The 15,355-nt window shown below is 41.0% G+C and overlaps 1 protein-coding gene across 3 annotated transcripts in view; it reads right to left on the bottom strand.

Annotated features, from left to right (window-relative positions):
- XPO4 (exportin 4) overlaps positions 1 to 14,885 on the bottom strand; it is a 118,806-nt gene extending 103,921 nt beyond the window's left edge. The window contains exons 1-2 of one of the 3 annotated variants that reach the window (XM_060637557.3): positions 14,474 to 14,737; positions 11,818 to 11,861 (exon numbers count right to left, since the gene is read on the bottom strand). Coding sequence is in view for 2 of the 3 variants with exons in the window: in XM_078447630.2 (XP_078303756.1) it covers positions 14,474 to 14,542 (69 nt within the window). In the remaining variant the exon portion in view is untranslated. Of the gene's footprint in view, positions 1 to 11,817; positions 11,862 to 14,473 lie in introns of all 3 variants that reach the window. The other 2 variants (XM_078447630.2, XM_060637554.3) reach the window with 2 other exon arrangements.
- Between the last annotated feature and the right edge of the window lie 470 nt (positions 14,886 to 15,355).

The following is a 15,355-nucleotide window of genomic DNA, read 5'->3' as shown; positions in this document are numbered from 1 at the left end:
TCGAGCCCCATGTAGGGCTCTGTGCTGACAGCTCAGAGCCTGAAGCCTGCTTCAGATTCTGTGCCTCCCCCTCTCTCTGCCCCTCCCCTGCTCCTGCTCTGTCTCTCTCTCTCTCTCTCAAAAATAAATGAATGTTAAAAAAAAAGAATTTAAGATAAAATGTTACTAAAGAGAAGTGGGTCATCTAATAATCATTAAAGGGTTCACTGAAGTAGTATGTAAATAATACACAGTCTCAAATATCAATTAAGCAAAAATGAGAGGACTACCAACAAATCCACTAATGTCTCTCTTGGTAACTGCCAGCTTATGGAGACAAAAAGATTTAACAAGCCTAATTTAAGGGACATACATAACTTGCATGTTTAACTGGATATCACACATTCTTTTCAAATATGTGCTGAACAAAAACTGAGAATATTCTAGGCCGTAAGGCATATTCTAACAAAGTTTAAGTAACTGATACATACGTAACACATTCTCACAAAGCAATTAAGTTAGAACCCGACTAAAAACAAAAACTAGAAAAATTCAAAGATGAAAGAAACAATAATGGAAAACATTAAAAATGAGCCCAAAAATACTTCGTTGTTTTTAAGTTTATTTACTTATTTTTGAGAAAGACAGAGACAGCGTGAGCAGGGGAGGAGCAGAGACAGAGGGACAGAAAGAATCCCAAACAGGCTCTGTCCTGTCAGCACGGAGCCTGATGCAGGGCTCAAACTCATGAAACCGTGAGATCATGGCCTGAGCCAAAATCAAGAGTAAATAAATGCTTAACCCACTGAGCCACCCTTGACCCAAAATATGGTGTAGCAAAAATCTGTGATATGCAAGTTGAGTGCAAGAGGAAAATGCATAGCTTTAAATGCTTGCACTGGAAATTAAGAAGGTTAAAACCAACAAGCTAAACCTCCAATGTAAGAACTTAGAAACCATAGCAGAACCCACCCAAAGAAAACAGAATGAAGGAAATATTAGGGAGTAGAAAATGATGAAACAGAAATTATATATACAATATGTACAATAAAGATAAAAAAGCAAAAATAAAAAATAAAAAATAAAGCAAACAAAAGTTGCTTCTGTGGAATGACTAATCAAATTAATAAAACAAGATTAATCAAGGGAGGGAGAACACGATTTATAAACAGGCAATATTAAAAAAGCTTGTAACTACCTGGGTCTTGAACGGTAAAGAGATAGTGAAAAAATAACAAACTGTATAGTGATAAACATAAAAACATATGTGATATGGACAAATTCCTAGAAAAATATAACAAAACGAACTTGAGAACAGAAAACTTGAGGGGCACCTGGTGGCTCAGTCAGTTAAGCGTCTGACTTCGGCTCAGACAATGACCTCACAGTTCGTGAGTTTGAGCCCGCATTGGGCTCTGTGCTGACAGCTCAGAGCCTGGAGCCTGCTTCCGATTCTGTGGCCCTCCCCCACTCACACTCTGTCTCTTTCTGTCTCTCTCTCTTGAGAATAAGTAAACATTAAAAAAAAAAAAAAAAAAAGAATAGAAAACTTGAACAGTCCTGCAACTATTAAATAAATCAAATCAGTTTAAAATAGTTTTTCCTTTAAGTTCCTGATCCAGATGATTTTACCAAACAGCAGGGAATAAATCATTCCAATCCTACAACACAAATGTCCAGAGAATACAAAAGACAGAACACTCTTTGACCCATTTTAGTTAGCATATCATCATAAATATGCAGATACCAAAATCAGATGAGAACAACGTGAAACTTACAGGCAAACCTTACCCATGAACAGAGATGGAAAAATCTTGAGAGTTCACATACTAAATACAACAATGGAATTTTAAAAAAATAAAAATAATAATGTACACTGTGACCAAGTTAGTTTATCCCAGGACTACAAATCTGGGTTAACATTGGAAAACTGACGTCTTTTACCACATTAACATATTAAAAGAGAAAGCTATGTCATCACAAAAAATGCAGAAACATGTTTAATAAGATCCATGGCTAAGCTTTTCACAAAGTAGGAATAAGTGGAAACTTCCGTAACCAGATAAAAAGAATTCACAAAAAACCCTAACGAACATCACACTAATGTGGAGGCAAGAAACGCATTCCCTTAAACTATCCGCAAGTGTAGGTATACCATCAGGGTCCTGTGGACTCATTTTTTTGTTTAAAGAACGTTCTTTTTAAATTATTTTTTATTAAAATTTTTTTTTTTTTTTTTTTTTTAAAAAGACCGCGAGAGGGCGGGAGAGGGGCGGAGAGAGAGGGAGAGAAAGAGTCCCAAGCAGGCCCCGTGCTGCCAGTGCAGGGCCCGATGCAGGACCGGATCTCACAAACAGTGACATCCTGATCTGAGCTGACCTCAAGAGTTGGGTCCCTGGGTGGCTCAGCCAGTTAAGTGTTAAGCATCTGACTTCAGCTCGGGTCGGGACCTAACGGTTTGTGGGTTCGAGCCCCACGTCAGGCCCTGTGCTGACAGCTCAGAGCCTAGAACCTGCTTCCTGTGTCTCCCTCTTTCTCTTCCCCTCCCCCGCTTACACTCTGTCTCTCTCTCTCAAAAATAAATAACCACTTACAAAAAATTAAAAAAAAAAAAAAAAAAAGAGCTGGAGGCTTAACCTATGGAGCCACTCAGGAGCCCCTAATAAGCAAGTTTTTGGTTTGTTTGTTTTTTAAGAACTATTTGTAATGCTTGCTATTTTGTAATTTTTGTTTCTTCTTAGCGGTATTAAAAAAAAATTTTTTTTTTTTAGTTTATTTATTTTGAAAGAGACAGAGAGAGTCTGTGTGAGTGGGAGAGAGGCAGGGAGAGAGGGAGTGACAGAATCCCAAGCGGGCTCCACACTGTCAGCACAGAGCTCCATGCAGGGCTCAAATTTACAAACTGTGAGATCATGACCTAGCTGAAATCACGAGTCGGAAGCTTAACTGATGGAGCCACCCAGGCGCCCCTCTTAGAGGTATTTCAAAGAATAAATAGAAAATTTCCTTTTTAAAAATTAGAATAAAACTCATTCTAATTTGAAGTCACTTATGAACCTACTAGACCCTTTTCTAAGATTCATAATGGGATCTTAGCCATCTTATTTTTATTACTTTTTTTTTAATGTTTGTTTATTTTTGAGAGAGAGAAAGAGAGCAGGGGAGGGGAAAAGAGGGAGGGGGACACAGAATCCGAAGCAGGCTTTACGCTCTGAGCTGTCAGCACAGAGCCCAACGTGGGGCTTGAATCACAAGATGCGAGATCATGACCTGAGCCGAAGTCGGACGCTTAACCGACTGAGCCACCCAGGCGCCCCAGCAATCATATTTTTAAATATCTTGAAATATTTTGTCATTTCACCATTCTAAGGACTATGTCATCAGAACTCATCAATTATTCCCAACTATGTTAAGGCTAAAATAAGAACAAAATTTAAAAGTAAGAAATGATTAAATCGCCTAGAAAAGTAATGCAATAGCAAAATAAATCAACACTATTATATTAGCCTCTTTTTCTTTCTTTTTTTTTTTTTTACTACCTTGCTCAGAGTAAAGCATGACCTTTCAAGAAAGGTATAAAAGAAACCTGGAAACACCATTTTAATAGTCTTTATTTTATTTTAGGTTTTGTTGAATAGTGCTGAGATTTCAGAATTCTTTCTTTTCCTCCCATAATGAGAAAGAGAAGAAAACTGACAAGACACAATTATGAGGTGAATCAGAAGATGATGCACAAAGACAAAAGAACAGCACTCTAGATGTACACAACACAGGAGCCACTGGCCACATTTAGTTGTTTAAATTAGTTTAAATTAAATTAAAAATTTAATTCCTCAGGTGCACTGGCCACATTTCTAGTGTTTAATAGCCAAGTGTTACTAATGGTTATCACGTTAGACAACACAGATATAGAAAATCCTATCACTGCAGAAAATTCTAATGGACAGACGCTATTAATGATGATAAAACTGATCATATAAACGTAATCTCCGAAGCACCTGGGTGGCTCAGTCGGTTAAACGTCTGGACTTGATCTCGGCTCAGGTCATGATCTCAGGGTTCACAGGACCAAGCCCCACATCACACTCTGTGCTGACGGTGCAGAGCCTGCTTGGGATTCTCTCTCTCTCTCTCTCTCTCTCTCTCTCTCTCTCTGTCTCTCCCTCTCTCTCTCTCTCTGCCCTCCCTGCCCCTTTGTATGCACTCTCAAAATAAACATATAAACTTAAAAAAAAATCTCGGACCCTGTGTCTATAGATGACAATGTTCCAGATCACTGGTTCTCAACTGAGGCACTGTTGGTCCCCCAGGGGATGTCTGGCAATGTCTAGAGACACTTTTGTCGTCACAACGGGGAAGTGCTGCTGGCAACTAGTGAACCAGGGTTCAGGATGCCGCTAAAAATACCTGATGCACACGGCAGACCACAGCAAGAATTATCCGGCCCGAAATGTCACCAGTGGCAAAGATGAGAAATCTTGTCCCAGTTTTCTAGAGAACACAAGAATCAATGAATGCACTATACACTTCCAAGAACAAGAAGGAAATGAGAGCATCCTCACGCAGTCAGTCATTGCACAAGAATCACCTCGTTACCAATACTCTGTAATGAGAACATGGATCAACTTGTTCTGCTCAGAGGATGTGTGACACCTTCTTTTATTCTTACCCTTTAACGAGGTCTGCATAAAAAATTGCTTGATGGAGTTTGTTAAGTGGGCAAGCGTAACAAGGCAGGTGTGTGTACAAAGGTGATGAAAACTTCACTGTCTTGATCATTCTAATTAGCGTTTACAAACCTAAAACAGTTTTAATTATGATGCGAAGGAACGTGGTCACCTTCTCTTCATCAATGTTATGTGCCACCAACGTTTGCAAAAGTATCTGTTTTGATGATTCTAGAGCAAGGGTCAGAATTACAAGGTAAAACCTATTAAAGATACAGCATCTGACATCTAGCATCAGCACCTACTGCATTTTAACAGTGGCAATGCCATAACCAGAAGTGATGACAGAACCTATGAGAATTACATGAAATCTGGAATCGGTATTCACCAATCAGAAGAACGCAAAGAGACACAGGGCCACGCGCTAGACGTGTGCTGCCCAATATGGAGGTCACTATCCACCACACGTGGCTATTGACATGAATTAAAATTTTAGCTCCTCCATGCCACTAGTCCCATTTCAAGTGCTCAATGGCCACATGTCACTAGCAGCTACTGTACTGGAGAGTGCAGATACAAAACGTTTCCCTCAACCCAGAAAGCTCTGTCGGCACTACTCTAGAAGAAACTTAATCAACTGAACAACTATTTCCCGAGTGCTGACTCACAAGCTTACCTTGACTCATGTGCTTTGATGCAATGCTATCCGATACATTAAAGTACATGTGCCAGGCACTACCCTAAACACTTTCCTTTTAATGTAAGTGAAATCGTTTAATTCTCACATTAACTGCACCAGATAGATATTACAATTTTTCTATCGTAGAGACGAAGAAACAGATCCACAGAGGATAACTGACTTGCCAGATGTCGCACAGCTACTTGGAGGTTAGAGCCAAGAAGAATCCAAACAGTCTGGCTCCAGAGCTGCTGTGTTATACTCAATTTCTAAATTTCAACAATTTCTCATGTGTCTAATAAACCAACAGGGTGACTTTTCTAGTATCTCATCCAAGTAGCTTACTATCACACTACTACTGTTATCTAATTAGTCCTCTAGCCCAGCCACAAACCACAGAATAAAGACAGACCAGCTTTCTAACATTATTAATTTTATCCAGAGTGAGGTCAAATGATTTTATATTAAAACAGAGACATTATGAATCACAATGAAATTTCTGTTAACTTCTAAGGAAAAAGGTGAGAAATTTGGGGCTTCTATAAGCTATTGCAGGATACTCCCAGCTTCCCCGAAATATATATTCACTCTCCTTTACCATAAGAGTCACTGTGGCGTTAAAGACTTGTCTAGAATATTAATGTCCCCCACCGCCCCCCCAGCTTTTTGCTTATAATCTCATCATCTCTTTGCTGCACAATTTTAACAGCCTCCTAACTTGTCTTCCTACCTCACATTGCTTCCCTCAGTCAGATTTTCACATATGGAACCACAGATCTGACAAGTCACACTACTGGGGACATTCAAGCTGAATTATTGTGGCAAATAAGGCCTTAAGATAACTCAGCCCCTTGCCTGCTTCCCTAGGCTCATCACAAAGTACTCCCTTCCTCATTTATTTGTACACTTTTTTCCTTCAACAAGTATTACTGAGCAAATACTATGTGCAAACAAGCTAACACATATTAGAGTCTAGCAAAGGAGACCAACATTTATTTGTTAATCACACAAATAAATGTAAAATCTCAAATGTGCTAGGTGTTATGAAAGAACTACACAGTTATCTAAGAGTAGGACACATAAGTCTCACCTTTCAGGGAAGCTGAAGAAGGCCTTCCTGACAAAGTGACCATGGAGAGACCTGAAGGCTTAGATGAAAGTGAAGAATATTCTAGGCAGAGGGAAAGATATATGAAAGGTCCTGAGGCAGAATGAAGAACAGGACAAAGACTGAAAGAGAGCTAGTATGGCTGATGCAGAGAAAAAGCAGAAGAAGGTTTCTAAGAAGCCGAAAAGACAAAACTTACTCAGAGCCTTGCAAAGAGCAAGCACTAATAAAACCTCAATTCAAACCTGGGTAATCTGCCTCTGAAACCTACTACTATGTTATATGCCTTCCCCTACAGCAGTCTGTTCATATTATTTCAGCCCATAAATTATTACCAAATGCTCACTATATGCCAGGCAATGTGGTTCAGACACAACCATGGGTCAATGATAAGCAAAAACAAATGGAACTCCTGTCCTCGTGAAGCTTACAATCCAGTAGTCAATTGTATAATCAAATAAATAGCATAAAATGGCAGGTGTAATAAATATCACTAAAGTGGATGAAGCTATGAAAAAATAATGTACCCTAAGAGTGGTCAGGCTACTTTGATAAAATAAACAACTACATTAAGATCTGAAGAATTAAACGTTAACTAGGCAGAAAAAGGAGAAGGGTGTTCCAAGCCAAGAGAAGACATACACGTAAGGGCCTGGAAGGAGCGTATCAAATGTGATGGCCTGAAGCCCAGCATGCTATAGCCAAAGGCCAGCTTCCTGGATGTGTGACCTGTGCAGTCTCACAGGGTCCAACCCTCAACAGGGCCCCTGGCTTAATGCGACACTCAGCTGTCACCGTCCTGAAATTCTTAATGATTTTATTTCCGAACTTGTGTTTCTTTTTTTTTTATTTTATTTTTTTCAATATATGACATTTATTGTCAAATTGGTTTCCATACAACACCCAGGGCTCCTCCCAAAAGGTGCCCTCCTCAATACCCATCCCCCACCCTGCCCTCCCTCCCACCCCCCATCAACCCTCAGTTTGTTCTCAGTTTTTAACAGTCTCTTATGCTTTGGCTCTCTCCCACTCTAACCTCTTTTTTTTTTTTCCTTCCCCTCCCCCATGGGTTTCTGTTATGTTTCTCAGGATCCACATAAGAGTGAAACCATATGGTATCTGTCTTTTTCTGTATGGCTTATTTCACTTAGCATCACACTCTCCAGTTCCATCCACGTTGGGGCACTTGTACCCCAGTGTTTATAGCAGCACTCTCAACAATAGCCAAATTATGAAAAGAGCCTAAATGTCCATCAACTGATGAATGGATAAAGAAATTGTGGTTTATATACACAATGGAGTACTACCTGGCAATGAGAAAGAACGAAATATGGCCGAACTTGTGTTTCAAAGCCCAATTTTATTTGGTAGCAAGATTATGCTTAACTAGCACCCATTAAACACATCTGCAGAAATAGGATGGCCTGACTTATAAATTAATTTTTATTCAGCTTGAGCCATGATACAGCTTTTAGTTTTCTTTGAGATAAAAAATGAACAGTCAAGAAGGCAGTCACAGATTTTAAAACACATCAATATTCAATCTTATCAGAATGACATTAATTATATGTGATCCAATGTGTTATATTGTAAAAAATTCAACCTATATGGAAACAGAAAGGACTCTTGCCACTTTCAATCCCATTCTCTAGACAGCCATTCTTAAAAGTTTAGCATACATGGGGCGCGTGGGTGGCTCAGTCAGTTAAGCGTCCAACTTCTGCTCAGGTCATAATCTCACGGTTCATGAGCAGTTAGACTGCTTCGAATTCTGTGTGTCCCTCTCTCTCTGCCCCTCCCCAGCTTGCACTCTGTCTCTCTGTCAAAAAATAAACATAAAAAAAAAAAAAAAACACCTCTAAAAAAAAGAATATCACCACTATTTTTATTGTATTTTCCCCAATTCCTAGTTTATTAAGTTTTACATAAAATACTGTTAAACTTTATCAACTGCCTTTGGGGTATCTATGATTTCAAAGGTCTTTTCACATTTCTCCAGATCACTGGCTATGTTCCAATTAGTGGAGTTTAACACAAATCCAAGTGCAAAATACACATTTAATTGAATTTTAAATAAAAATTCCCCACTAACGAGTTTTTTTTAAAAAAAAGCATTATATTAGTGGGTGATGGGATGAGCACTGGGTTTTGTACGGAAACCAATTTGACAATAAATTATATTTAATATAAAAAAAGAATTATACTAGTGCCAGTATTCTAATATCTAGTGCCACAGCAGACAAAACTGAAATAAATAAAAATGCTTACTCAATATAAAGCATCTTTCCAATAAAAACAAGTAAATGCTACAATCAAAATTCTTAAATTTAGGACATGTGCATCACTGATCAGAAAACAATAAAAGCGCTGTACCTTATACATAGGATGGGCTCAGGAAATACCAACTGTTAAACAAATGTTCAAATATTGCCGAAGTTCGGCATTTGGTTCTCTCAGACCTTCATGCAGGTGTATCCCCTTACCTGAGATACCACTATCCAACTGGAAACTTCCAAACTGTCGGCCATTGACAACTCAGCTTAAGGATTACCTGTTCCAAGAGCCCTTCCCAAGGTCCCCACCTCAATCTGAGACAGCTGTCCCTCCTCTGTACTCTCACAGAGCACTACTTTAGCCTTTCATTACGTTACTTATCAGCTACTGATAGTTTTGCCTTTCTCCCTCATTAGACTATACTCTCCTTTCTACACAGGTCTTTCTCCTATCTCCTTAGCACACAGAGCATTGTGCCTAGCAAACACATACTGAAGAAATGCTCCAGAATGGGTGAGTGGCCAGAGACTTAATTCCAGATCCAGAGTAGCTCTGTGACCACAGGCAAATCACTTACCATCTCTGAATCTCAGATTTTCTTTATTAAGCTTCATATCTCTTCTATTTCCTTCACAGGATTGATGTGAGAATCAGATAAGAATTTTTGGTATCACACTACAATTTTGTAGATGCTTTCAAAATAGTAACTAGATTCCACCACAATAAAAACCATGAAAACCAGTCATGAATCTCTAATGAAAGCTGCATTTATATTTATTAAATCCATTTTGGTTTAAAAAAAATACAGTAAATTATTTTTCTATGAAGTATGTTAACATATGTACTCCATACTTTCTTATGTCAGTGCTATGCAGACTCGCGAAGGGCAATCCCCAAGAGCTCAAGTGAGCCAGGAAAACAAAACCAAGGAAATTCAAGAATATAAACAAATAAAGCACTCTTTGGGTTTATTATTCAAATGAATGTGATATTAATATTAAAAGAATACATTTTCCATTAGGATGTCTCTAAAATCAAAACACACCCTACATTTTATATCTGTTCATGCGCACACACAAAATGGAAACAAACTTTCTTTAAAATTCATTTACAATTAAAAAGAATTTTTAAATTCATTTACAATGAAGTGAACAAAGAAAAGCACAGGAACATATGGATTGTACAATTTTCACTGATGTAAAAAAAAATACTTTTTTTATTTTGAGAGAGAGCGCACTAATGCACGCATGAGCATAGAGGGGCACAGAGAGAGAGAGAGAGAGGGAAAGAGAGAGAGAACCCCAAGCAGGATTCACTGTCAGCACAGAACCCAACACAGGGCTCAATCTCATGAACCGTGAGATCATGACCTGAGCCGAAAACAAGAGTTGGACGCTCAACCAACTGCACCCCCCAGGCACCCCAATCCGTTTTTTAAAAATACATTTAAAAAATGATATGTGTCCTTCTTTGGGGAGAGGTGGGAGGGGAGAGTTATGCAGCCTCAGAACATGGTCCCTGTCACCCCTTGGTCCTAGCTACAAGGTTTAGATGTGATTCTGTTAACCCTGGGGCCTACCAGTTCTACACATCCTGCGTGCCGGATGCATCTACAAACGTAAAATTGCTATCAGCATTATAGAGGCTGTGTTAGTCTTGTGCTGGTCCCATTGATTTATGATTACCCACAAATAAATATTTACATGTTGAAAAAGAAACAAAAAAATAAAATAAAAAATAAACATGACATACTCTCTTATATGCCTAGAGATTATTTTTAAAAATTTTTTTAATGTTTATTTATTTTGGAGAGAGAGATACAGAGCGTGATCGGGGTAGGAGCAGAGAGAGAGGGAGACACAGAATCTGAAGCAGGCTCCAGGCTCTGAGCTGTCAGCCCAGAGCCCGATGCGGGACTCGAACCACCAACTGCGAGATCATGACCTGAGCCGAAGTCGGGCGCCCAACCGACTGAGCCACCCAGGTGTCCCTATGCTCAGAGATTTCTAATATATGCACCCAAGAAACAGAACTGTCTGAAGAGATGGAACAGGAGCTTAGGGAACTTTTACGTTCCCCTATACACCCTTCTGTGCAGCTTGAATTTTTTACTATTCAGAAGGCATCGCCAAGATTTCTAAAATTAAGAATATTTATAGCATTCTCATTAACATAAAAAAGGAAAAACTATATAATGGGTATTATAAAAGCACAGGAAAAAAGGTATACTCAAATTTAATATGGATTGCTTAAGGAGGCAGACTGAGAGTGGGGAAAGGAAGAAGAGAGAGACTCGTTATTCCACGTATTTGTGTGCGGTTGCTATATTTTAAAATAATATGTTCCAGTACTGCTGTTATAATTTTAAATAACAGAAAATGTGTCTACAACATCACATTTTCAGGTCTGTGATGTAACCTGCTAAATTCATGCAGTCAGAGATAAGACTCTTACTGATAAGAATGTTATTAGCACAGAAGTATGATCCACATTACTTACTCTAGTATGCATTTAGTATCCTCTCAAAAATTCAGGGTTGGGTATCTTAAACAAAAAGCTGGTAACCGAAATCTTTTTTGGGGAAGAAATGTTCAGCACCTACTTACATAACTTTCCATTTGCACAATGTTTTCAGAATATTCACCTGCACAGTTACTAACCTACAAAAGTCCATCCTCACTCTAGTTTGTTCACCTTCACATTTATTTTCTAGCAAGTAACCTCGCTTGAATCAGAAGATTAAGCAGGATTTACAAGAATCTACAGAAAATGCTCCCTATCACTGTTTGAGACACAGGAAAATCACTCTTTATGGTGAGATCTATAAGATCGATGAATATATTTTTCACTCTAAAGGTCTAATACACGATTTGGCAGCTTATCCAATAACCTAAATAGGACTGAATATAGATGTTTACAAAGAAGCAACTGCAATATCCAAAAACACATTTCAAAATTTCCCATCAAGCAATAAAATGTAACATTTACGGTATTATAAATACGTTGACTTTAAGAAGCAACATGGTTGAGTAAAAAAAAAATTTAAGTTCTGAAACAGGAGGGATCTAGGTTCTGAATCACTCTTATCACTAATTTGTTCTGTGACCTACCTTTGGCAAGTCACTTCTACCTCTTTGAACCTCAGTTTCCCCATCTGTAGAATGGAAGGGAGAATGCTTAGACTAGGTGCTTATTGCTCAGGGTCTCTACTTCCTTAGAAAAGCTGATAAAAATCTATAAACTCTATTACCAAAAACGTATGTTTGCATCAAAAAATTTGTTTTAATTTCCTTCTGATAGCCATTGTGGACTCTCTAAGACCTGTGTACTAAATAAAGAGGTCTTGAGATTCTTCCGCATACTAAAATTCGATGCCAATTTTCATAAAAGAAATCTATGGACTACCAAATGAAAAAACTAAGCAAAGTGATTGTGAAAGACATCACTAATTACTTGGAATCCCAAAACATAGTAACAACTAAAATATATAGCAATTTCCTATAAGCAATATTTCTTCAGACGGATAAATGCTAAAACCATTCACCCTTTTAAAAGGTACCTTCATGCTTAACAGTTGAGGATTTAACAATCTTAACTATTCCCAAATGAATTAATATATTAGCTTTCTAGTCCCACTTCCCTTTAGGTTAAGAACCACAAACTGGTAACAGACAGACTTGAGTTGAAGTTCCCACTCTACCACTTTCCTCGCAAATTTGGGTAAATTACTTAGCATCTCCATGTTCGAGTCTCTTAATCTATAAAAGGAAAATGAAAGTAATAATAACCACCTCATAGTAATGATTAAAGTTAACGTACATAGAGCGCTTGGCATCGTGCCTCGCACACAGTAAGCACTTAATAAAGTGAACTGTTATTACTAGTAATAAACTGGAATACAGTTTTCATGTTGAGAAATAACGCCATAATTGTTACTTACACATTTGTGAATAGTAAGTGGAAGCTTCCAAAAACAAATTTCCTAATTTTAATAACTTTTTTTTCAGTACTTTACTCTGGAAACATTAAAAAGTATGTAAACGGATATCTACACAACATACATAAGAAGTGGTGAGATAGAGTGGAAACAGCCCCAACTTTAGAGCCAGACAGATCTGAGTTCTGAACCTAAATCATCAACTTAGTAATTATGTAACCTGTGCCACTTAAACTTTCTCTCAACCCTGTAAAGCTGTTGCCAGGATTAATAGAGTATGTAAAGCATCAAACACAGTATCTGGCATGTAGTATGCACTCAATAAACAGTACTTATTACTATTCTTCTCAGCTACTGTTACAGATGATAAAACTAGCTTTGCCAAGGAAGAGGGAAGGTACTAGCAAACACAAATGCTAATTAATATTCAGGCCAGTGATGAAAGACACTAATTTTATCTTATCAATGTAAGAACTAAAGCAATGCTTTTTGGGGTCACATACTCCTTCCAGAGCCTAATAAAAACAGAGTCCCTGGCTCTTAGAAATTTTTTCAGATGTTTCAGGAAACACCATGTCAGGGATTTTAAGAACCTTGTATTAAGGGGGAATACTAGCTAGTTTTTTTCTGGACTTAACTTGCAAGAGTCTGAAAACTTTCCTCAGTTCTGTGACTAAAAGATTCACTTAGCTTTGCTCATAATGAAGCAAATATATCCTCCTTTCATTAGACTTCTCAATTTCGTTAGGTAAATTTCATGAGCTATCGGGTGTTGCGTGTGAAAACAAAACTTTATAAATCCAACTAGAAACGATGCTAGAATTAGTTCAAACACTTTTAAATGCGATGTTCGAACACATAATCCAAGCACTGAACCAAAAGGAAAAATGTTCAAAAAAATAACGAAGCTGGCTGTATTAGATTCTTGGAAAGGCTGGATCAATTCAGGCAATTTACTGAGCCTCTAACTTCCAACAAACATCTACAAACGCGGAGATCAAAACTTACAAAAACAAAGCCGAGCCAAAAAATGCATACGCAGTTTACGAGTAACTGAATATGGTTTATCCTTACTTCTACTCCCTGCGTGGATTATTTTCTTTAAATCCCTTTACTCAGCCTCCTCAAACGCCCTGGGTAAATAACCTACTCATGAAACTGTTCACTGTACAGTGTAAGAACGAAGTCAACGAGCACCTTAGATTCAGCTCTCCTTTAATGTGCGACCCACAGGGAGCTTGGTACTTAATAAAGTTTTGCCCCAATGACCTTGGTCCCAAAGATTCCCCTCCCTCCCTCCCCGTCCTCCCACGTGCTGGCGGCTGCGGTTACCCCAGAGGTGGCAGGTCAGAGAGAGAGCTTGAGGACCCGAAGGCTCGGAGGAAACCAGCGTTGCTAAGAGCACCTGGGCTGGGCTATCCCTTCCTTTGTGGCACCAACTCCCCAGCGGCGCCCACCCTGCCCCCGACCACAGCCCTGCGGGCATGACCCGGACCTCGCTCCCCGCGCCTCGCTCTCGACCCGGTCTGCGGGGCAGGGCGTACGGTGAAGACCGTGGCACAGGAAACCCTCTTTCCTACGGCACCGTGTTCCGTCGCCCGGCTGGGGTGCCAGACACCTGGGCGATGAGGACAGCCCCGGGAGGCGGGGGGAACGAAGGCAAGAGGAAAGTAGGCTGGAGAATCCTGCGCCACGCCACCGCCACCTCCACTTCCAGGGCTCCCGGGAGGCCCTGGCCGGTCGCCGGCCCAGCGGGCGGGAAGGCCTGGCACGGCAAGGCCAGCCAGAGGCCCGCAGATGCTGGGGTACGGGGGTCGCGGTGTACTCACCATCAGAACTTTGGCCGCGTTCTCCAGCTGAGCGATCACTTCTGGGGGCCCCAGCGCCGCCGCCATCATGGTCTCTCTTCAATGACGCGCCATGCGCTGCATTATGGGAGCGGGCGCCGCGGCCGGCCAATCGCCGCAGCGACCCCGGAGCCTCACGCGCTCCCAGAGGCCGTCGCAGCCGCGGTTGACGCCGGCGTCGCGGCCCCCGCGGGCCTGACCTGGCCGCCGGGCTTGGGGCCGTGGGAAGCAGAAGAGCGTGAGGCGGGCCGCCTCGTTAGGGCGGGGGGGCGCCCGCCGTCCCGTACCGGGCGAGGCCGGGGCGGTTGGCCCGGGCGGCGACGGCCGCGCGGGGCGGGCCCCCGGGGGCTCCGGACCCGCGCATGCGTGCTGTGCGGCGCCCCGGCCTCTCGGCCGCTTCGGCCCTCGTGCCCGTGACCCGCTCGGTTCCCTCCGCGGCGAACACACCCCGCCCGGTCCCCGGGCACTGCCCTGGACGCCGCTCCGCTCTCTGTTCTCTGACCCTCACCGTGTGCACCCCGGCCCCTCCTTCCCTGTCCACGCTCCACGCTGGGTAGGACCTCACTCGGAACCGCTCTCCCCATTTCCTCTCCCGAGAGTGCGCCTCCTTTCAGAACATCACTGTCCTCGGCGCCCCGAGTCTCTGTCCCTCCTTGCGATAAAAAGGAGCATTCCAGGATAGAACGGTTCACTCTCTTAATGGAGGTCCCGCAGGAGGCCCGTCCGAATGTCTTTAGCCGGCAGATCACTGCGAGCTCTTCCCAAGGGCTGTATCAGGCTGGAGAGAGAAAAGGCAGGAGCCCTAACCTTGACCGCCAGACTTCTTGAATTCAGAAAGAACTCATTGCCGCCTGTTTTGTCGGG

This window comes from Panthera onca, chromosome A1, assembly GCF_046562875.1.
Source record: "Panthera onca isolate mPanOnc1 chromosome A1, mPanOnc1 haplotype 2, whole genome shotgun sequence".
In the NCBI taxonomy this organism is placed as follows: domain Eukaryota; kingdom Metazoa; phylum Chordata; class Mammalia; order Carnivora; family Felidae; genus Panthera; species Panthera onca.
This window is presented reverse-complemented; position numbering and strand designations above follow the sequence as displayed.